This window comes from Thalassophryne amazonica, chromosome 22, assembly GCF_902500255.1.
Source record: "Thalassophryne amazonica chromosome 22, fThaAma1.1, whole genome shotgun sequence".
Taxonomy (NCBI): Eukaryota; Metazoa; Chordata; class Actinopteri; order Batrachoidiformes; family Batrachoididae; genus Thalassophryne; species Thalassophryne amazonica.
The window spans coordinates 13683804-13708168 of NC_047124.1; the positions used below are offsets into that span (position 1 = coordinate 13683804).

At 41.2% G+C, this 24365-nt stretch overlaps 1 protein-coding gene across 9 annotated transcripts in view; it reads right to left on the reverse strand.

Annotated features, from left to right (window-relative positions):
- The window catches only part of osbpl8 (oxysterol binding protein-like 8), a 110208-nt gene that overhangs the window by 19425 nt on the left and 66418 nt on the right, over positions 1–24365 (reverse strand). For 5 of the 9 annotated variants that reach the window (XM_034163278.1, XM_034163277.1, XM_034163276.1 and 2 more), the window contains 2 exons: positions 23145–23273; positions 305–378 (listed from right to left, as the gene is read on the reverse strand). In XM_034163278.1, coding sequence (XP_034019169.1) covers positions 305–378; positions 23145–23273 — 203 coding nt within the window. Of the gene's footprint in view, positions 1–304; positions 379–7636; positions 8152–23144; positions 23317–24365 lie in introns of those variants that run through there. The other 4 variants (XM_034163280.1, XM_034163281.1, XM_034163284.1 and 1 more) reach the window with 3 other exon arrangements.

The following is a 24365-nucleotide window of genomic DNA, read 5'->3' on the forward strand; positions in this document are numbered from 1 at the left end:
TTCACATGTAAGAAAAAAAACACATATCTTGCCACATCTTCATACTACAAAATCATAATAAAGATTCAAGGCATTCCTGTCTGCTGTGACTCAGCGGCCAACTAACTTTAGCTGCTACATGAGCTGAATCAGTTTTTGCTGATAAATGTTTAATGTGTCCATAGTCTAAGATGTGCAAGTTATTTGAATGTAGGCTATCTAATGCCTGAGGCCACGATGGGTAAGACAGAGAAAGATGTGCTGCAAATCCCATATTCACTCATGTCATTATAGAGCAAAGGAAGACCAATAACGCATTCCTTACTTTACTCTTGGATATAGAATGTGAGTCTTCTTTCAAAGGCAGAGGCAAGAGATCTTCCTTCACCCTCTCAAAACCTGCAGCAAACACACAGCAGCATGACGAAAACACTCAGTCCAGTCTCTGCACGGCGGGGCATGTCATTTTAAAATCTCCTAGACGATCATAGAGCACCGGGTTTCACAGTTGCCATGGAGTTCGGAGCAACCAACATCACAGTTTAGAATTCAGGACATGTCCTGCTGTTACTCACACAGGTTGTTCCTCCAAGCAAACGTGTACTGCAGTTATTTTATACCTTGCTCACTCTTCTAATTTCTCTCGGTGGCAACATCAAGGTTGGTGTGTGTGTGTGTTTGCTTGTTAGAGTCAATAATGACAAGCACATTACATGATGTCAGTCACCGGAGGATGCCGTTCTCCAAATAACCTGGAAGCAGACCCAGATCTGGACGACAACAAGCAGGCACCTGTTACAAGCAACTAATCTGTACCAGACTCCAAAATCAGATACTAAGTGGTTTCCTGGATTAAGCCCACAGACTTGGGAAAAGTCATTGTGGAATAAAACGTGCAGCACTTTTACACCTGTAGTACATCTGGTGTGGAAAAACAGGGTGAAAAGATTTCTGTAGGTTTCACAATTTTCTCCATCATGCATGACTACATTGTAATCGATCAAGATTACAGAGCCTGTTCCAGAAGCAGCCAAGCATGAATGAAACCTGGCACTGCCTCCATCATGTTTAATAGATGACCTTGTATGTTTTAGATCACAAGCAGATCTTTGGGCTTTCCATCACTTTGGTGGAGTTTAATCTTCCAGAACTCCTGTGGCTCATCTCTGCAGATTTTTTGCCAATTCCCATCTGGCTTTCCGAATCATAGTGGTTTGCATTTTGTCATTTTTCTTTGACAGAACTGAATATCTGAAGTGCTGCATTACATTTTGTACCCCAGTCTCCGGTCAGTTAGCACAGCTGCAGCACATATCCCGCTGAGACGCCGGTGGGCAGGGACAGCGGTGGTCACAACATGACAGAGAGCTTCTGAATATTTGATAGCTTCTGTTCTGTGTTCGAAGGTCAACTGGAATATTAAGCCTCTATTTTCACCATGATGTCAGACTCTTGTCTTTATTTGAATGGACTGAATTCTGCAGACTGAAAAACATAAAATAGAGGGTTTCCTGTGGTACTGCATTAATCATCCCTTTACAGCACTGATTTAGCTAAAGGTGCCATGAATCAACCAGCGACGTGCATTAACTTGCTAGAATACTTAACTAACCGGAGCATATCAAACTTGTACTTATGAGCAAATCTGCTAGATTCTTCCTCTAAAAGATTAGAAGATACAGTACTGTTATTGCAGCAAACACTAATGTGCAGGAGGATGTGGTTTTGTTACTTTAAAAATATGCGGCATGACAAAGAGTTTACAATTAAAAGGTAGCTTTAGATTTCGATCGCAATGCCCCCAACCCCCACATCAACCAACCGACTGCACCCACTTGATAGGCACGTCAACCTCAGCTGAAAACAAGTCAAGGACAATTCACCACTATTAATAGGAGAGTAAATTTAGGCCAGTTAGACAAAAGCTCATTTTATTTGCTTCTGTGCTGTGCTTTGATGGTGTGTATATGTAGCGATCAAACTGTTCAAGCTAAAATGCTGTAATGTACAATGTGACACGGTAATCTCTTAGCAGACTTGCTGCAGGCGTAATAGGCTCAGAGATGATGAGGTGTAAATAATTATAATTTCCACACAGTCAACTATTCAAGAAGGATCAGTGTTGTCTGACTGAACATGTCTCCATCAATAAAAATTTAAAATAGAAATTTTACAGCAAGTATAATTACAGCTACTCAAAAATATATCGTAATCACGCGACTATAACATATCAACATCATGTGCAAGGAGTCACTTTTACCAAAGGTCTGCTGCTCTTTTAGAACTGTTTCCCTGAACCTTCCTTCAACTCCTAGCCAACATTAGCCACCACAATAATCCACAAAATGATCTTTCCTTCAATATTAAACTTTTATGTTTATGTGAAAGGGAAGGCCTATACATTTAGAAATGTGGAACTGTGAGGAGCTTCAAGGGCTTTAGTTTGTGAATTTATTATTAAAGAACTGAGATGAGTGTGCTTTAATTTTCAACATTTAGTATTTTAGAATAAGATCAGTTACACTAATGTTCAAGCTGATGTGATTTAACATATCAATAGCACTGGTCTACACCCAAAATGCTTCTGAAATAAAGATAGTCAAACTTTAGTCATTTTGGGCCACGGAGAATGAAAATGTTGTTTGACATTGTCGATTGGTTGTAGTTTTAAGAAATGCTACTACTGTGCTACTAAGGATAAATATATAACCCTTTTGCTGATTTTTAAAGTGTTACAAAAAGAGAACAGGTGAAATATTACACAAACAGTCAGAGAAACATAAAAAAAAGACCTATGTTTATGATTTTTCATGAAAACTCTGTTAACACAACATAATTATGTAGACGCAAAATGTAAAACCTTGTAGCCATTTAGCCATTGTTATTATCATATTTGAATTCAATATGCCGAAATCTGTAATAAATAGCACATTTTATTTCTGAAGCAGACAACTATTAAATATTTGTATAACAGTGTAGTTGATCCATGCAGACGTCTGTGGCTACAAATTTCAATATTTGTTTTTAAATATATCTGGTCTCCTATATTAGCATTGTGAATCATTAAAGTAGCCTCCCTTTGGTGATTTTTGGCCCAATTTCAAAATTGAGGAAATGGGGTCAGAAAACTGTCTCAAAACTGTCTTCTGTTGAAGTGTGTTATATGCTTTTCATGGGTTTCATACTGCGAAGGAGAATCAGAAGGAGGCTTCTGCTCAGAGAACGGTCCTGATTACTACATATTGTACTTGTTCATCCATTTTTACATGAGTACCCCTCAGCCTGCACAAATTAAAACTAATTATTCACATCTCGTGGATCACAATTCCAACCAAACTTCAACAATTTTTCAAAATTATAAAAGATGTTTAAAAAAGTTTACCAAAGTTTTTAATATTTTAAATCTGCTGCACTAAACTGATTGATCAGAGGAAAGATTGTGTATTTTTTCTATTTCTTTTTTTCTTAAACCATTGTATTCACTTTGATTGATGCTGCAGTAGTTTGTGGCACATGGGAAGGGTGCCATGGCAACAGGTTCCGGAGAACAATAAAAGAAGGTACAAGCTGTCACCGTGGAATACATCAATTTTATGATGGAAATTGTCTGGTCATTTGCTATTGTGGAAAACCTGTCATGGAAACAAGCATCTCTGTTTTTTTTGGCTCTGGATTTATATATATATATATATATATATATATATATATATATATATATATACACATATACACATATATATATATATACACACATATACACATATACATATATATACACACATATATATATATATATATATATATATATAAATAGCTTACCGATTACACATCTACCCGAAAAGCAGAATATAGTGTACTAATGTCTCTTTATTTTTAATGTATGCTTAAACTAATAGCTGTTTTGTACTTTAGCCTTTTATTGAGTGTAATTGGAACGTGTATACATGATAAATGATCAATTATGATCACTTGTAAACACAATATTGTTAAATGCAATTAAAACACAAATGACTGGACACTCCAAAAATTCATCTTTGCATATCTGTGTGGAACGGGGCATGTTTGTTTAGATGAGAATCAACAATGTAATCTTTGAAAAATTTACAGAAATCAACATATACTGATACAATTTTTTTTACATGTAATGAAAAGAGCTTCTCGGTTTGATCTACAGCCCACCTGTTCTCTGCTCACACAGTTCTTCTTCAATAAAAGAAGCATTTTATCGCAAATTTCTGCATGAGATATGAAGCCTCAAATCTCTCCTGAACACTCTTACGTCATGCTAACCTCAACTTTAGCCATGATTCAACAAAATTTTTAACCGCAGGATTTCAGCTTTTTCCTTGTTCTCATTAGGTGAATAAAGCAGGCAGCAGATTAAACAGTAAAGAACGTAGTAAAAGTGTCAGTCCCACATAACGAGAGCTGCAGTGATTATCAGGTGATGATTAAATGAATTGACAACGCTTTTGATAACCGATCAATCATGTTGAGGCAGATTTCAGCTTCTTAAATGTGAATACTTTTTGGCTTATTTTTTTTTTATACTCCCATCAACTCCACTCTCTTAGGAGACAAACGTCTCCTGGGAGCCATCACAGAAACACAGGGTTCACTGAGTGATTGTTTTGCTTGTAATGAAGGTGAAACCTCTGTCCAGCACGGGGAGCTTTTGAAATACTATTAAATGTTTTTTTCCACTTGGCAGAACACAGTAAACTTGTAGGATGAGGTTTCACATTGAATGAGAATGTAAATGGACAGAGCCCATTAACTGGTGAGCATCGCCACAAAGACAAGCCTTCGACAACAGCCGCCATGCTCCCAGCATACAAACAAAAAGTGAGTCATCAGCTATTCACACACTTGGAAGCACAGATCCTGGTTACACTAAAAGTTGCATAACAACATCAGTAAACTCCACAGTGGACGTAAAACACACTGCAGCAGATGCAGAAAAGAAAGGCAGGAAGCAAATCTACGCATTCACCTTTGCCGGCTGCGTCCTGCTGCTGGGAGCTGATCATACGACTTCTAAAATAAGGATGAAGAGGACGGAGGCAAAAACAACACGATGACAGAGACAGAGTCTCTCAGCTCAATTTATGTGTGACTTGCAGGGAGAAGGTGTTCTGTCACACAAGAAATAAGCTCACCGATAAAATTCATGAACTCAAATCCATAGATATGCTGGAAGGCACCTACCTAACTGAGCAGAGGGGTATTTCACAAAACAGAGAGAGCTTTAAGCTGGTAATTACCAGTTATCTGCAACTCTGTATGATGAAAGCACTGGTGCATATGCTACCATGGTGACAAATTCTGTGCGGTTAGCTTACTCCAGACTGTGTTTTCGTGCAGCAGATAACTGAAACAATCCTTCAAACGGTGATACAAGCATCAAATTCGGCACAACTACACCTTAGACATTACTCTTAAAAAAAAAAACAACTGGGCAGGTAGGGGTCAATTGAAGAATTACACAGGGGTCAAAAGTAAAAAAAATACTCCAATCAAATTGAAAACTACACCACATTACTTGTCTGATCATAAAGATTCCAAAAAGGTATAGTTTGGACTATCTATGACTGAATGTTCTGGAGTTATGGGGCAAAAACAGCAAGAATGGTGACAAAGGTCAATTTAAGTTTGTACTGGGGTCCAAATTTAAAGTGGCTCCAATTTTGGTAAAAAAGTGATTTAAAGTATTGGTTGAGCTAATAGGATTAATAAATGGAATAGTTTTGACTGTGCTGATTGCTTGGTCTCCAAAATACATGGTCCAAACTATTTCTATTAAGTGCATCGTGTTGATGGAATGGCGCATTCCTGCACACCCAGCTTTCTCCTGATTAATGAAGTTTAAAAATATATATCTGAAGGTGAACCAAATACCCAGTGGACAGATGTAGGCTTAAAGGTTTTTTACACTCTACCTCTAGGTTTGCTGGAGGACACAAAGCAAAAGAACAAAGGTCCTAAAGATTTTACAAACTCATAGTGTGTTGTTGTAATCATAAATCATACATGCTTCTGAGAATAAGGGTCATTAATTTACTCTTCCAAAGATATCACCAGAATCTGACTTGACTTTCACATTATTATCATTAAACAGTGTGCAGCTGCTTGTTCTAACACCACGAGCTATGAAGGGCTTGTGACTTTGTTCCACACTTCAGGGAGGAGTTTTAGTCCTTGAAACAATTACCCCATGAAGCTTCACCACAAAACAGGTTTCATCTTTTAAAGTGTTTAAATCTGAAATCTGTTCTTAAATATGCTGCTTGCAATAAATTTAAATACAGTCCATGATTAGATTCTTATGACTTTTACAAAATTTATTTAAAAAGGTACAAATTTACAGTTAGTGCTTGTAATAGTTTCTACAAATTATAATATTACTCTGTTACACAATTTTATTTTAATTTTTTTTGTAATTGTTTCCTGGATTTCTGCAGGAAATATTCCAAAATACATTCAACCTTTGTAAAATAAATTATATACTGTATAGGTTAATTGTTTTGAACTAGTTTTACAATAATATATTTATGTATTTATTTTTAACAGATGTATTCTAAAATATTTTTATTGGATATTTTTTCTTTATTTTAGTTCTGTGAAAGCAAATTCTGATTCCATCCTCCATCTTCACACACACAAACACACACGTACAAATACACACACTTCATCACTTTTCCCATATTTATCGTAACTACACACTGCTGCTCACTACACACCGGGAGAAACTAGAGGATTAAGGACCTAGCTCAAGGGGCAATAATGACTTTCCAGTCTGGCTGGGTTTTGAACAGAAGATCCTCTGGTCTGAAGCCCAACGCTTAACCACTAGACCATCACCTCCCCTATATAAATTAGTCAAGTTTGTGTGTGTGTGTGTGTGTGTGTGTGTGTGTGTGTGTGTGTGTGTGTGTGTGTGTGTGTGTGTGTGTGTGTGTGGGATGGTGGTGGGGGGTAAAGATCATGTCCAACAACACACCTTATCTTACAAGTAAAAAACTAAAATGATACTAAATAAAATTGCATACTAATACCAGCCTTTTTTGGGTTCTGCAACCAAATGTTATGGTTTCTATTTCAAGCAGAACCAAATTCTTCATCAAATGAGAATGCAACGTATGTATGTTGCATAATACTGCCAAAGATCTGACAGTAACAGACGTGAAGACAAACTCTCAGAGAAAGAAAGTTTAAAATATGACAGAGATGATGTCACCTCTGGATTAGAAGCTGTTCATTTGGATGCAAAGATGTCTGATTTCTGATGACATGGACAAAGTATTTTTTGTGTCAGAAAGTTCTGAGCTGTTAAACATATTTGTGTCAGATGTAGTGAAAAATCTCATCCAACCCCACATGAACCCAATCTGAAACCTCAGACTGAGTACAAACCTGATGGTTTTAATTTTGGATATTTATCCTGACAGTCAGCACGAATTTTGAGTCCATCTTCGAATGCAGAACAGATGAAGGCTCCAAACTCAATGAGACATAAGCATCAGAGTTCTACAGTTTTTAACTAAACTCACTAGGACAGAGGAGCCAATCAATCACAAGGGGACAACTACAGGGTCTACTTCTAGGCCAGCAAACCCCTTCCACTGTGGACACAGACTCCACACCTCTGTGTACCCACCTGGCAGCGAGATGGGCGCCAGCTCGTTATAGCCCCCGAAGGAGGCATTGCGGATGAGTTTGCGTCCTTCCGGGTGTGGCGGTCGAACTGAAGCTGTCCCACCGCAAGTGGAGAAACGGCGGCGACTCAGCAGGCCCTCCTCCTTCATCATGGGGGGCGGTGGGAGATCCCTTGGTGGGAAGGAGGCAAGGAAGGTTGGGGGGAGTGGTAAGAAAACTTTAAAGGACGGTAAACGACCCGATGTGTCCTACGCGCCACGTGAGCAGAGCCCCAACAAAATTAATTAATTAAAACAGCAGCTGACACACAAAGCAGAGGAGAGATGCAGAGCAGAGGAGATGCTGCACCAGTTCAGCCACGCTGCCTTCCTCCGGCTGGCTGCTCCCTTTCTCCTCACTCCTGTGACAGTGTGTACGAAAGCAGCCTGCAATTACTTAATAATAAGCAGGCTGAGCTCCTCCTACGCCCCCTTTCCTCCAATTGGGGAGGAGATGCTGCATCTTATTAGAAACCAGGTCCTACCTTCCACATTTCCTCTATCTCCCTAACACACATGGAAAGCAGTTTCCCACTTCCACTCAAAGCAGTGTATCCTCTTGAAAGATTAACTTCACAAGAAAATGTCACTGCACTCACTCACTCACTCACTCACACACACACACACACACACACACACACACATACATTATATATATATATATATATGTGTGTGTGTGTGTGTGTGTGTGTGTGTGTGTGTGTGTGTGTGTGTGTGTATATACTCAACAAAAATATAAACGCAACACTTTTGGTTTTGCTCCCATTTTGTATGAGATGAACTCAAAGATCTAAAACTTTTTCCACATACACAATATCACCATTTCCCTCAAATATTGTTCACAAACCAGTCTAAATCTGTGATAGTGAGCACTTCTCCTTTGCTGAGATAATCCATCCCACCTCACAGGTGTGCCATATCAAGATGCTGATTAGACAGCATGATTAGTGCACAGGTGTGCCTTAGACTGTCCACAATAAAAGGCCACTCTGAAAGGTGCAGTTTTGTTTTATTGGGGGGGGGGATACCAGTCAGTATCTGGTGTGACCACCATTTGCCTCATGCAGTGCAACACATCTCCTTCGCATAGAGTTGATCAGGTTGTCAATTGTGGCCTGTGGAATGTTGGTCCACTCCTCTTCAATGGCTGTGCGAAGTTGCTGGATATTGGCAGGAACTGGTACACGCTGTCGTATACGCCGGTCCAAAGCATCCCAAACATGCTCAATGGGTGAGATGTCCGGTGACTATGCCAGCCATGCAAGAACTGGGACATTTTCAGCTTCCAAGTATTGTGTACAGATCCTTGCAACATGGGGCCGTGCATTATCCTGCTGCAACATGAGGTGACGTTCTTGGATTGGCACAACAATGGGCCTCAGGATCTCGTCACGGTATCTCTGTGCATTCAAAATGCCATCAATAAAATGCACCTGTTTTCTTTGTCCATAACAGCTGTCCGAGTGGCTGGTCTCAGATGATCTTGGAGGTGAACATACACACACATATATATATATATATATATATGGGGGGGGGGGCTGATGGACTATAACAAAAATTACTGTTAATGACAAATATCCTTTGTCAAGCAGTTATATCTATCTAGAGAGATATTATTATCAAAAGGCTCTTGGTCTTGAATATTCAAAAAATCCATTGACTCTGTTTCATAAGAAAGCTGTATACCATCAAAAATTACACTTTTAAAGTGAGAATAATCCAACTGTAAGCCAATTACTGCAAACCTTCAGAAAACCCTGTAGCACAGATTTATAGACAAGGTTGGGTAGGATTACTTTGAAATGTAATCCAAAAGTAATCAGATTACAAGTAATCCAAATGTATGTACATATACTCAACAAAAATATAAACGCAACACTTTTGGTTTTACTCCCATTTTGTATGAGATGAACTCAAAGATCTAAAACTTTTTCCACATACACAATATCACCATTTCCCTCAAATATTGTTCACAAACCAGTCTAAATCTGTGATAGTGAGCACTTCTCCTTTGCTGAGATAATCCATCCCACCTCACAGGTGTGCCATACCAAGATGCTGATTAGACACCATGATTAGTGCACAGGTGTGCCTTAGACTGCCCACAATAAAAGGCCACTCTGAAAGGTGCAGTTTTGTTTTACTGGGGGGGGATACCAGTCAGTATCTGGTGGGACCACCATTTGCCTCATGCAGTGCAACACATCTCCTTCGCATCATCCGTGAAGAGAACACCTCTCCAACGTGCCAAACGCCAGCAAATGTGAGCATTTGCCCACTCAAGTCGGTTACGATGACGAACTGGAGTCAGGTCGAGACCCCGATGAGGACGGCGAGCATGCAGATGAGCTTCCCTGAGATGGTTTCTGACAGTTTGTGCAGAAATTCTTTGGTTATGCAAACCGATTGTTCCAGCAGCTGTCCGAGTGGCTGGTCTCAGACGATCTTGGAGGTGAACATGCTGGATGTGGAGGTCCTGGGCTGGTGTGGTTACACATGGTCTGCAGTTGTGAGGCTGGTTGGATGTACTGCCAAATTCTCTGAAACGCCTTTGGAGATGGCTTATGGTAGAGAACTGAACATTCAATACACGAGCAACAGCTCTGGTTGACATTCCTGCTGTCAGCATGCCAATTGCACGCTCCCTCAAATCTTGCGACATCTGTGGCATTGTGCTGTGTGATAAAACTGCACCTTTCAGAGTGGCCTTTTATTGTGGGCAGTCTAAGGCACACCTGTGCACTAATCATGGTGTCTAATCAGCATCTTGATATGGCACACCTGTGAGGTGGGATGGATTATCTCAGCAAAGGAGAAGTGCTCACTATCACAGATTTAAACTGGTTTGTGAACAATATTTGAGGGAAATGGTGATATTGTGTATGTGGAAAAAGTTTTAGATCTTTGAGTTCATCTCATACAAAATGGGAGCAAAACCAAAAGTGTTGCGTTTATATTTTTGTTGAGTGTACATACATGTAATCCACATTCTTTCAAAGTAATCCTACAGAAGCTTGTTTATAGACAAAAGAATTTAAATATCTTTTAAATTTTAGTATTTATTTTGTAAAAATAAATTAATACATAAATAAACAATTCATTCATTCATTCATTCATTCATTCATCTTCTACCGCTTAGTCCAATTAAGGGCCGCGGGGGGCTGGAGCCTATCCCAGCAGTCATAGGGCGTGAGGCGGGGTACACCTAGGACAGGACGCCAGTCTGTAATTTTACAAAAAATTTTTTGCTTGGGACATATTTTTTCTGAAAATTGCTGAGGTTTCATGGATGCACAAATCACACAGAAATCAAAGGGAGTTAAAACAATAGTTATAATGTGCCTGCATCTGCCTCTGATCTAAAATCCAATACAGTCTTCCTAAACAAAGATCTATCTCGCCACCAAATTCATTGTTTTTTTAAGACATGCTACTAACAAATATGCATCAAACGTAACTGACAACATTACCTCTTCAGTATAGGTAATTATCCAGGGAACAAAAACCTTTGCACATAATTATGTATAAATATATATGATAAACAACTGTTGATGGCATTGCAAAGGAATATTAGAATTAAAATGGTACTTCAGGGTTGAGAAAAACTTACACTGCAGCACTAACACCTGAGCTGGGATTAATGTGGTACAACTGCAGAAGACAAACATTTGCCATCTTATATAAAGACTATACGGAGCTCCTGTAAGCTTAGGATTACCGTGGGAACAAAGAGGCCTTTTGAACATGTCTTCAGCAACACATTGTAGGAATAGTTGGACACTTGAAACAACTAAGAATACATTTCTTAACAATTCTGCCAAGTAAAAGCAACCTTACACTGTTGTGATCTTCATCTACCCTCATGACGCCCCAATAGATGTGACAACCGGAAACAAAAAGCAGAAATCTACAAGCAATCACTGATCTGATTTCACGGGGGGTCAGGGTACATAGTTCACGTGAGGTGGAAATAGGACAAGAGCACAAACTGTACCATCCTACACTGTACTTGATTTTTTCAGGCTACAGCTTTAAAAAAGTGTGTACCAAAGTGAAGTGCAGTCAGCAGTCTAACTGGCCCAATCATACTAAAGTCGTTACCACTTTAGATCCAGGTTTAGTGGTTCCTGACAAGACTTCAGCCATCCAAGCAGAGCTCAGGCACTGAGGTTAAGATAGTCTCCATTATGTCGTCCTGCCCTTCCAAGGGCTCTTTGCTATCTGTACGCTGACAAACCTGGTCCCTCTTAGTGGCCAGTCCTCCTGAAACATAGCCACTGATTGGATGATGGCATTAATGAAAGAAGGAACAGAGCAATGGCTGAGGACAATGAAACAAGCCTCCTACGTGTTATAAACACCGCCTGACAGGGCGTAATCCCAATCTGATGTTAAACCCATCATGACCAGCTGACACTCCTGCTTTCCAACACGCTCACTTTAAGGGATTTTGTTTTTTGTTTTCCTATTACACACTCATCTTTCCGTCTCCTGCATATTCTTGTACTTAATCTCAGGTCATTCTCTAATCCACTTTATGACATCACTAAACCTACATCATCCTTTATCTGCCAACTCTGTCTGCTGTCCAGGAAGAGTTTCTGTTTGCCTGGAAAGAGGACAGCAGCAAACCACTGAAAGCTGCTCGGCCAGCTCGCATTCAGCTCAGTGCTAGCTCGACGCACAGTTTTCACGCAAAGCACAGAAGAAGAAAAAAAAAAATCACTCAGAGATATCCGGAGTTGAGGACAAAGTGTGTGCCAAACTTTCCCCAAGCTGTCTTAAGAGAACAACAACAACAAAAAACACTTTCTCCCTACTTATGCAGAGTGGGGTGCCTGCATGGGAGAAATCGGCAGAGTTGGAGCTCAGCTCCCTACAGTGGAAAACTGAACGAAACTCAACCTTCAACCAGACACAAACTGATATGCCTCACTCTACTATGCTAGTTGCTGATACGGAGGATATATTGATGGTAGCAAATCTTTTGTATTGACACACCTACTGTAAATTAGCAAACTAGTCAACCACTGTAAGTGTAATTTACAAATATATGTATTTTAAAAAACACAACAAAAGTCCAATTTCTCTTTGAAGACTGACAGGAATTATTTTCCTTCTTGGACATCTTCATCTGCTGTGCTACTAACTAGACAATGGGTTAGAAAGAGTTGTGCATTCAAGAGTTATGCACAGATGGACTGGATTTCTATGTACGGCTCCAAATTTTTGTTATAAAATGGAGGCCAACACTAACCAGACTTCATAGGACACATTTTCAAACAATCCGTTTCAATAGCTACAACTGTGCATTTAACAGTAGTTGGGTTTGCAACTGAATAATCGTGGCGACAGACTAGTAAGTCCTACAAAATAGTTTCATTTTGTTGTCTTTTTTAACCCAATATTGCAATAATGCCATTGCTTATAAAGTTTAACAATCTCTCTGTCTCTTCCTCTGTCCGCAAATACTGTGCCATAGAATGTATGAGTGTCATGTGACTCTTTCTCTCAGTCATGTGACCTCCAATAGCAGAAAAAGTGTTTTCATTACATTTTTGGAATGCATGGCATTTTTTCCCAATAATCGGCTGAAAAACCACTGCATTCGAGCATAAAAACTTTTTTGCTATATATGACAGTTTTTAAAATACAATTACAGCTCATTTTAATGAAGAAGACATTTATCTGGGGAGAAATTCCATAGTGAATATTGTCTTCTCCTTTATCGCCATCATGCAGACTAACTACAGGAGGAAGTGCGTGTGCGCATGTGTGATGCTTTGAGGTTACCTGTGACCCATCTTACATTAATATCATAACATTTCTTGCAAATCACTTTCAAATCTAACAAATGTTGGTCATAGCATCTGATCCCTGGAATTTCTCCCCCTTAGGGGTTGAAATTGTAAATTGTTTCCTGACAGCATGAATTTTGATCATATTGGCATATTGCAGCTCTCCACCAGCACTGTTTATGGTGCGGGTGGGGAGCTGTTGACCCTGACTGGGGATGTTGTCGGGAGGTGGAAGGAGTACTTCAAGGATCTCCTCAATCCCATCGTCACGTCTTCCGAAGAGGAAGCAGAGACTGGGGACTCGGAGGCGGACTCATCCATTACCCAGGCCGAAGTCACCGAGTTGGTTAGAAAGCTCCTCGGTGGCAAGGCTCCTGGGGTGGATGAAATCCGTCCTGAGTACCTCAAGTCTCTGGATGTTGTGGGGCTGTCTTGGCTGACACGCCTCTGCAACATTGCGTGGCGATCAGGGACAGTGCCTCTGGATTGGCAGACCGGGGTGGTGGTCCCTCTGTTTAAGAAGGGGGACCGGAGGGTGTGTTCCAACTATAGGGGGATCACACTCCTCAGCCTCCCCGGTAAGGTCTATTCCAGAGTACTGGAGAGGAGAATTCGACCGATGGTCGAACCTCGGATTCAGGAGGAGCAGTGTGGTTTTCGTCCTGGTCGCGGCACACTGGACCAGCTCTACACGCTCCATCGGGTGCTCGAGGGTTCATGGGAGTTTGCCCAACCAGTCCACATGTGTTTTGTGGATCTGGAGAAGGCATTCGACCGTGTCCCTCGGCGCACCTTGTGGGGAGTGCTCCGGGAGTACGGGGTCCGGGGTCCTTTGCTAAGGGCTCTCCGGTCCCTGTACGACTGCAGCAGGAGCTTGGTTCGCATTGCCGGTAGTAAGTCAAACTTGTTTCCAGTGCACGCTGGCCTCCGCCAGGGCTGCCCTTTGTCACCAGTTCTGTTCATTATTTTTATGGACAGAATTTCTAGGCGCAGCCAGGGTGTAGAAGGGGTCTGGTTTGGGAACCACAGAATCTCGTCTCTGCTGTTTGCGGACGATGTGGTTCTGTTGGCTTCGTCAAATCAGGACCTTCAGCGTGCACTGGGGCGGTTTGCAGCCGAGTGTGAAGCGTCCGGGATGAAAATCAGCACCTCCAAATCCGAGGCCATGGTTCTCGACCGGAAAAAGGTGCTTTGCCCTCTTCAGGTCGGTGGAGTGTCCTTGCCTCAAGTGGAGGAGTTTAAGTATCTCGGGGTCTTGTTCACGAGTGAGGGACGGATGGCGCGTGAGATCGATAGACGGATCGATGCAGCATCTGCAGTGATGCGGTCGCTGTATTGGACCGTCGTGGTGAAGAGAGAGCTGAGTAGGGGGGCAAGGCTCTCGATTTACCGATCGATCTACGTTCCGATCCTCACCTAAGGTCAAGAAATTTGGCTCATGACCGAAAGAACGAGATTGCGAGTACAAGCGGCCGAGATGAGTTTCCTCCGCAGTGTGGCAGGGCGCTCCCTTAGAGATAGGGTGAGGAGCTCGGTCACTCGGGAGGAGCTCGGAGTCGAGCCGCTGCTCCTCCACGTCGAAAGGAGTCAGTTGAGGTGGCTCAGGCATCTTTTCCGGATGCCCCCTGGACGCCTCGCTGGAGAGGTGTTCTGGGCACGTCCCACTGGGAGGAGGCCCCGGGGAAGACCCAGGACACGCTGGGGGGACTACATCTCTCGGCTGGCTTAGGAGCGCCTTGGGGTTCCCCCAGAGGAGCTGGAGGAGGTGTGTGTGGATCGGGAGGTCTGGGCGGCTTTGCTTGAGCTGCTGCCCCCGCAACCCGACTCCGGATAAAGCGGAAGAAAATGGATGGATGGATGGATGGATGGATGGAATAAAATGATAGTAGTGCCAAAGGAAATTCTTTTTATGACTTGAATCTTAAAAAACCCAGCGGCACTATATCTTTAAGCAGATTTTCAATTCATGACTGCACTATTTGGAGGGTAAAGGAAACCTGCCTACAGACATTCAGCTTCTGAACAAAACAGTAGCTATAACTGAAGAGGGCTGAAAGAAGAGCTTAAATCAATTAAATCGGCCAGGAATAAGACCTACTCTCCAACTCCTTTATATGAGTCACAAATCTAAGCTAAAAATATATTTAAATCATTAGACATTTTCAGGTCAGGTGAAGTGATGAATCACTTCTTAGCTGGTTTCCACTTTGTGATAGCGTTCATAAATAGTCTGTTATTTCTTGGACAGACTTAGCTGATGGATCAAGTTTTTTTTCCTGCAGAAATCTACAGAGTGCCAGATGATCTTGAGATTTAAATGCTTATTATTTTTTTCTTTTAATTAAGCCTTTTAAATGTTTTTAGTGTTTCTTATCCAGTGTGTTTGAGACACTTAGGTAGAAGTGCTTTTTAAACCTCCTCTATGTGGAAATGTCTCAGTGTCAGTGCGCTGACCCACAGTGTAATCTGATTATTCCCACTTTTAGCAGTAATGTGATTTCAGAAAACTGTATAAACTTGAAAATAGGTTTCATTTGTCAAAGAAACTCAATTACATGACTGTGACTGCCCTCAATTGGATTTAAGTTTGGGTATGTGTGTGAGATCTTAAGTGCACAAACCACCACATCACACAGCACAGATTAGATCACACTAGACAAAATACTGCTAAATCAGGAATAATCTGTCAAAAAAAAAAAAAAAAAAAAATCTGAAGGTAACAGCTTACGGTAATTCTCAAATGCAGTAAACATCTGTGTATCAACGCGCGCTCTCTCTCTCAGACCACAATCACTACGTATCTCGCTCACCCATCTCTATTGCATTATCTTTTTTTTTTTTTTTGTTAAATTTACTCAAATCCTTTCAGATTGTGATAAGGTATGACCATAATATTTGAATTTTTGAATATAACCACTGCCAAAAATTTAGAAAATATCAGGCTGGTCCTCTGAATTAGTACATTTCTGTGTAGAAACTATTCTGTCTGTCTCACTGGCTGAGGAGCACAGCTGCAATCCAATCTAATACGGATCCACATGTTGGTTTGGCAAATTTTTTATTTATTTATTTTTGCCAGATGCTCTTTCTGCTGCAACTCCGTAGTACATGGTGAATGGTACGATGTGGTATTAAACTGCAAACCTGCTTTGTCAGCGAGCGCATTAGTCACTTGTGCCACCACAATGTCCAAAACTGACTCGCACAAAATTAAGTTACTTTTACATCTGATCTGGTGCATCAAAGTTCAACAAATGTGAATGGAGTTGTGTACGATGATAAGATTTATTGTTTTTGAAATATAGTGTAAAAAAACAACAAACAAACAAAAAGGGGAGGAGGGAGGGAGCCTAGGACAAAGCAAACCAAGCCTGTGAACCACATCCTGGAGAGAAGAGGATCTAAATCATTGAATAATGGTCAGGATGGACCAAGGGGAGGTGGCTGGACTGAGAAGAGCCATTAGTGTCTGTTCTGTTTCATACATTTGGAAAACGTAAATCAAGGACAGCCCAATGTTCAGTTTTCATAAATAACTAACTAGACAAGAGGTGGTGACACTTTAGGCAGTCAAGCACAGCATATAAAAAATGATTTACTTTTACTTCATATCTGTGTTTATTAGGGGGAATGACAAATGTGTTGTGATCCTTGCCTCTAGGCTTGCCTCTACTGGTGGTTGGCTCTCACTGCGGTATTGTATCACTTCCTGTTCCGGAGCACAGCGGTGTTTTTCTGTATCTGTTAGCTGTTTAATCTGCGCAGTTAGATTGATCTAGTTATCTAGATTACGATTTGTTTCCCAGTGTAATCTTTACGTGCCTTAACTAAAGCACTCCTTCTGCTGAATCACCTCTAAATTATTTACACATTATTCACTTTGCGTGTTTTTAGGAATCCGCTAGCTTAGCGTAGCTACTAGCTCTTAGCCGATTTAGCATGGCGGCTTCTCCTGTCTCTCCCGCACTTTTCTGCTCTGGGTGTGAAATGTTTAGTTATTCCTCGGCCTCCTTTAGCAGTAATGGTACTTGTAATAAGTGTAGCTTATTCGTAGCTTTGGAGGCCAGGCTGGGCGAATTGGAGACTCGGCTCCGCACCGTGGAAAATTCTACAGCTAGCCAGGCCCATGTAGTCGGTGCGGACCAAGGTAGCTTAGCCGCCGTTAGTTCCCCCCTGGCAGATCCTGAGCAGCCGGGAAAGCAGGCTGACTGGGTGACTGTGAGGAGGAAGCGTAGCCCTAAACAGAAGCCCCGTGTACACCGCCAACCCGTTCACATTTCTAACCGTTTTTCCCCACTCGACGACACACCCGCCGAGGATCAAACTCTGGTTATTGGCGACTCTGTTTTGAGAAATGTGAAGTTAGCGACACCAGCAACCATAGTCAATTGTCTTCCGGGGGCCAGAGCAGGCGACATTGAAGGAAATTTGAAAACTGCTGGTTAAGGCTAAGCATAAATTTGGTAAGATTGTATTCACGTCGGCAGTAATGACACCCGGTTACGCCAATCGGAGGTCACTAAAATTAACATTAAATCGGTGTGTAACTTTGCAAAAACAATGTCGGACTCTGTAGTTTTCTCTGGGCCCCTCCCCAATCAGACCGGGAGTGACATGTTTAGCCGCATGTTCTCCTTGAATTGCTGGCTGTCTGAGTGGTGTCCCAAAAAATGAGGTGGGCTTCATAGATAATTGGCAAAGCTTCTGGGGAAAACCTGGTCTTGTTAGGAGAGACGGCATCCATCCCACTTTGGATGGAGCAGCTCTCATTTCTAGAAATCTGGCTAATTTTCTTAAATCCTCCAAACCGTGACTATCCAGGGTTGGGACCAGGAAGCAGAGTTGTAGTCTTACACACCTCTCTGCAGCTTCTCTCCCCCTGCCATCCCCTCATTACCCCATCCCCGTAGAGACGGTGCCTGCTCCCAGACCACCAATACCAGCAAAAATCTATTTAAGCATAAAAATTCAAAAAGAAAAAATAATATAGCACCTTTCAACTGCACCACAGACTAAAACAGTTAAATGTGGTCTATTAAACATTAGGTCTCTCTCTTCTAAGTCCCTGTTGGTAAATGATCTAATAATTGATCAACATATTGATTTATTCTGCCTAACAGAAACCTGGTTACAGCAGGATGAATATGTTAGTTTAAATGAGTCAACACCCCCGAGTCACACTAACTGTCAGAATGCTCGTAGCACGGGCCGGGGCGGTGGATTAGCAGCAATCTTCCATTCCAGCTTATTAATTAATCAAAAACCCAGACAGAGCTTTAATTCATTTGAAAGCTTGTCTCTTAGTCTTGTCCATCCAAATTGGAAGTCCCAAACACCAGTTTTATTTGTTATTATCTATCGTCCACCTGGTCGTTACTGTGAGTTTCTCTGTGAATTTTCAGACCTTTTGTCTGACTTAGTGCTTAGCTCAGATAAGATAATTATAGTGGGCGATTTTAACATCCACACAGATGCTGAGAATGACAGCCTCAACACTGCATTTAATCTATTATTAGACTCTATTGGCTTTGCTCAAAAAGTAAATGAGTCCACCCACCACTTTAATCATATCTTAGATCTTGTTCTGACTTATGGTATGGAAATAGAAGACTTAACAGTATTCCCTGAAAACCACCTTCTGTCTGATCATTTTTTAATAACATTTACATTTACTCTGATGGACTACCCAGCAGTAGGGAATAAGTTTCATTACACTAGAAGTCTTTCAGAAAGCGCTGTAACTAGGTTTAAGGATATGATTCCTTCTTTATGTTCTCTAATGCCATATAACAACACAGTGCAGAGTAGCTACCTAAACTCTGTAAGGGAGATAGAGTATCTCGTCAATAGTTTTACATCCTCATTGAAGACAGCTTTGGATGCTGTAGCTCCTCTGAAAAAGAGAGCTTTAAATCAGAAGTGTCTGACTCCATGGTATAACTCTCAAACTCGTAGCTTAAAGCAGATAACCCGTAAGTTGGAGAGGAAATGGCGTCTCACTAATTTAGAAGATCTTCACTTAGCCTGGAAAAAGAGTCTGTTGCTCTATAAAAAAGCCCTCCGTAAAGCTAGGACATCTTTCTACTCATCACTAATTGAAGAAAATAAGAACAACCCCAGGTTTCTTTTCAGCACTGTAGCCAGGCTGACAAAGTCAGAGCTCTATTGAGCTGAGTATTCCATTAACTTTAACTAGTAATGAGTTCATGACTTTCTTTGCTAACAAAATTTTAACTATTAGAGAAAAAATTACTCATAACCATCCCAAAGACGTATCGTTATCTTTGGCTGCTTTCAGTGATGCCGGTATTGGTTAGACTCTTTCTCTCCGATTGTTCTGTCTGAGTTATTTTCATTAGTTACTTCATCCAAACCATCAACATGTTTATTAGACCCCATTCCTACCAGGCTGCTCAAGGAAGCCCTACCATTATTTAATGCTTCGATCTTAAATATGATCAATCTATCTTTGTTAGTTGGCTATGTACCACAGGCTTTTAAGGTGGCAGTAATTAAACCATTACTTAAAAAGCCATCACTTGACCCAGCTATCTTAGCTAATTATAGGCCAATCTCCAACCTTCCTTTTCTCTCAAAAATTCTTGAAAGGGTAGTTGTAAAACAGCTAACTGATCATCTGCAGAGGAATGGTCCTATTTGAAGAGTTTCAGTCAGGTTTTAGAATTCATCATAGTACAGAAACAGCATTAGTGAAGGTTACAAATGATCTTCTTATGGCCTCGGACAGTGGACTCATCTCTGTGCTTGTTCTGTTAGACCTCAGTGCTGCTTTTGATACTGTTGACCATAAAATTTTATTACAGAGATTAGAGCATGCCATAGGTATTAAAGGCACTGCGCTGCGGTGGTTTGAATCATATTTGTCTAATAGATTACAATTTGTTCATGTAAATGGGGAATCTTCTTCACAGACTAAAGTTAATTATGGAGTTCCACAGGTTCTGTGCTAGGACCAATTTTATTCACTTTATATATGCTTCCCTTAGGCAGTATTATTAGACGGTATTGCTTAAATTTTCATTGTTACGCAGATGATACCCAGCTTTATCTATCCATGAAGCCAGACGACACACACCAATTAGCTAAACTGCAGGATTGTCTTACAGACATAAAGACATGGATGACCTCTAATTTCCTGCTTTTAACTCAGATAAAACTGAAGTTATTGTACTTGGGCCCCACAAATCTTAGAAACATGGTGTCTAACCAGATCCTTACTGTGGATGGCATTACCCTGACCTCTAGTATACTGTGAGAAATCTGGAGTCATTTTTGATCAGGATATGTCATTCAAAGCGCATATTAAACAAATATGTAGGACTGCTTTTTTGCATTTACGCAATATCTCTAAAATCAGAAAGGTCTTGTCTCAGAGTGATGCTGAAAAAAACTAATTCATGCATTTATTTCCTCTAGGCTGGGACTATTGTAATTCATTATTATCAGGTTGTCCTAAAAGTTCCCTAAAAAGCCTTCAGTTAATTCAAAATGCTGCAGCTAGAGTGCTGACGGGACTAGCAGGAGAGAGCATATCTCACCCATATTGGCCTCTCTCATTGGCTTCCTGTTAATTCTAGAATAGAATTTAAAATTCTTCTTCTTACTTATAAGGTTTTGAATAATCAGGTCCCATCTTATCTTAGGGACCTCGTAGTACCATATCACCCCAATAGAGCGCTTCGCTCTCAGACTGCAGGCTTACTTGTAGTTCCTAGGGTTTGTAAGAGTAGAATGGGAGGCAGAGCCTTCAGCTTTCAGGCTCCTCTCCTGTGGAACCAGCTCCCAATTCAGATCAGGGAGACAGACACCTCTCTACTTTTAAGATTAGGCTTAAAACTTTCCTTTTTGCTAAAGCTTATAGTTAGGGCTGGATCAGGTGACCCTGAACCATCCCTTAGTTATGCTGCTATAGACGTAGACTGTGGGGGGTTCCCATGATGCACTGTTTCTTTCTCTTTTTGCTCTGTATGCACCAACTCTGCATTTAATCATTAGTGATCGATCTCTGCTCCCTCCACAGCATGTCTTTTCCTGGTTCTCTCCCTCAGCCCCAACCAGTCCCAGCAGAAGACTGCCCCTCCCTGAGCCTGGTTCTGCTGGAGGTTTCTTCCTGTTAAAAGGGAGTTTTTCCTTCCCACTGTAGCCAAGTGCTTGCTCACAGGGGGTCGTTTTGACCGTTGGGGTTTTACATCATTATTGTATGGCCTTGCCTTACAATATAAAGCGCCTTGGGGCAACTGTTTGTTGTGATTTGGCGCTATATAAAAAAAAAATTGATTGATTGATTGATTGATCCTGCCATCTTGTGGTAAGAAGGCATCTTGCAGCTCTCTTAAAGGGAGTCTGAAAAACAGGATGCTGTGAGCCATGAAACAAATGCTATTTGATGTGGTTCATGGCAAATAGATTTATTTTTATATATAATTATCCTTCATTTGTTGGTGTTCTGATTAATTCAATCTTGAGAGATTTTCAACAAGAAACCCTTAACTTCTATATTTTCTACAAAATAGCCAATCAACACACTTAAAAATGTGATTAAAGACCTAACAGTATGAATTTATGAATGGTGTGAAAAATAAATAGAACAAGCAGTAATTCGCAAACCACAAACATATCCACAAGGGGGCACTGTAACACAAAAAGAGAGCACAACAGGAGCTGAGAGGTATGTAAATTGGCCTCCACCTTCTTTTTTCACAGCCATCATATGTTCTCCATTTCTTTGGTCTGGAGACTACGTGTACATCCTCACATTTGTGCAAAATAACACACGTTATTACCTCTGCCAAGAGACAAAGGAGCAGGCAGAGTGTTTCTGCGCTCTTGTGGGTTTCTACTAGCACTAAAAGCCACGTATTCTCTTATAATGTATGTGGGAATAAAAGATGCAATTGGATTTTTTTGCTCTCTTACCTTCGCTTGTGACAACCATGTATGATCCTCCCTTTCCAGACATGTTAGCCTGCACTAGTAACCAGTAGACTATGTGCATGGAGCAGCCACTGATTGCTCTTTTTTTTTCTTAAACCTTCTGACCATGTTGCAACATGCAAAAGGCAGAGTAAGTACTGTATTTTCCTGACTATATTATGTCAACCAGAGTATTTGATGCATGTGTTAAAAAAAAAAAGCACCACGAAGAGAAAGAGGAAAAAAAGTGTCACATATGTTTCTGAATCGCAGTGACACTGCTTCATGTCACAAGAAGCAAAATGAATGGTGCTTGCAGCGATTCAATGTCTCACTCACTTGCACGTGCACGCACACACAAAGCTGCAAAAAGCTAACATTCACACTGGGACTACTTCTTGCTTCAGTTTCTTGCTCTAGGACACGTTGTCTTCCAGACAATAGTATATAGGAACAGAACCAACTACCCTGTGGTTAATTAACAATACATACTGCCATCTGAGCCCCGCTGCTCTTTCTGTAATATCCTCGCATTCAAATAAGCACTGTGCACAAACCAGTGCATGAATGTGGTTTGTGTGGCTCTGAAATCGCAGTTTATGGAATCATTTCACGATAGGATTTTACTGTAAGTGTGAGAAATTTGAATAGTTTTAAGTACAAGTTACCAAAAATTTACTACAGCACACAAGCTTAAACCTGGAATTCTCACGGCATGTTGTGGGGAGCTGTGTCCTACCGTGGCTGTAGCTGACCCCTTGGTTGAGGCTGGACGGGGAGGAGACGTGCTCCCTGCTAGGCGTTTGGAGGCCTGCCTCCTTCTCCCGCTCCTTGTCCCGCTCCTTTACCTGGCGCTGACTCATCCTGCCTGGGGTCAGAAAGACGGTTGTCATCACTGCACACTATGACAGCTAGAGAGAAGAGTTGGGGGATGAAAAACAAATGCAGAGCTGAGACATGTTACAACATTTTGCTGACAGATAGCCGGAATTTGGAAAATATCATCTATTAAACTCAAAGAGGTGTGCATGATTTCCTCATTTATATTTGTGACCTCAACTTGCACTCACAAGGGTGAAGACAAATTTAATCTACACACAACCACCTACATGCAGTGGAAGATCAAACGACTGCAGGTGATTGTTGCTTCTGGTCACCTCAGCAGTAATGGGTGCCACGAACTCCACAGAATGTTCACCTCTAATTTCCCAGAGCTACTGATCCCTGACCTAGCTGCTTAAAGATGTCACAAACTTGCAATTACTCTCATCATACTGCCCTACCTGCCTCTCTCCTCTCATCTCTTTTCATTTGGTTCCACGCAGGATGATCACAACATCCTGCCCCAAATGGAATTTGGTGATTACATCTTTAACATCAATCAAAGGACAGGGATATACATCTGGAGCTGGGTCCCCGGGCGCCAAAAAAGGCTACCTCTGCTCCTAACTGGCAATTAGGATGGGTAAAAATGCAGTAAACACATTTCATTGTGCAGGGAACATGTTCCTATGTGCATATGACAATAAACTCCTTTTGAATCCTTGAAATAAATCACCCGCCTGAAGACGCGTGTATATTTACAGCAACACTGTTTGTATGCACAGTGCACCTAACATTCAAATGCCACACACCCCTTGAAAGTACCTCGAACTTGAATACATTAGCTGATCGGGAATCACACTAGGTCTACATATTGGTAGAACAACTCCTAAGCTACGATTTCAAAACATTTATTTTATATTATCGAGGAGGTGATTGTGTCGAGGATATGGGCAGCAGGTTTGCAACCAGGACTCTCTTCGGTCGATTCCCTGTTAGATGGGAAACTCACCAAGGTGAGGCAAGGTTCTTGAATGAATTTTGAATGAATGAATTTATTCAGCACGCATAGATCCAAAACAACAAGAAACTTACAAAGAAAGAAAAGAAAAGAATCCAACAACGCACCGTGCGCCCA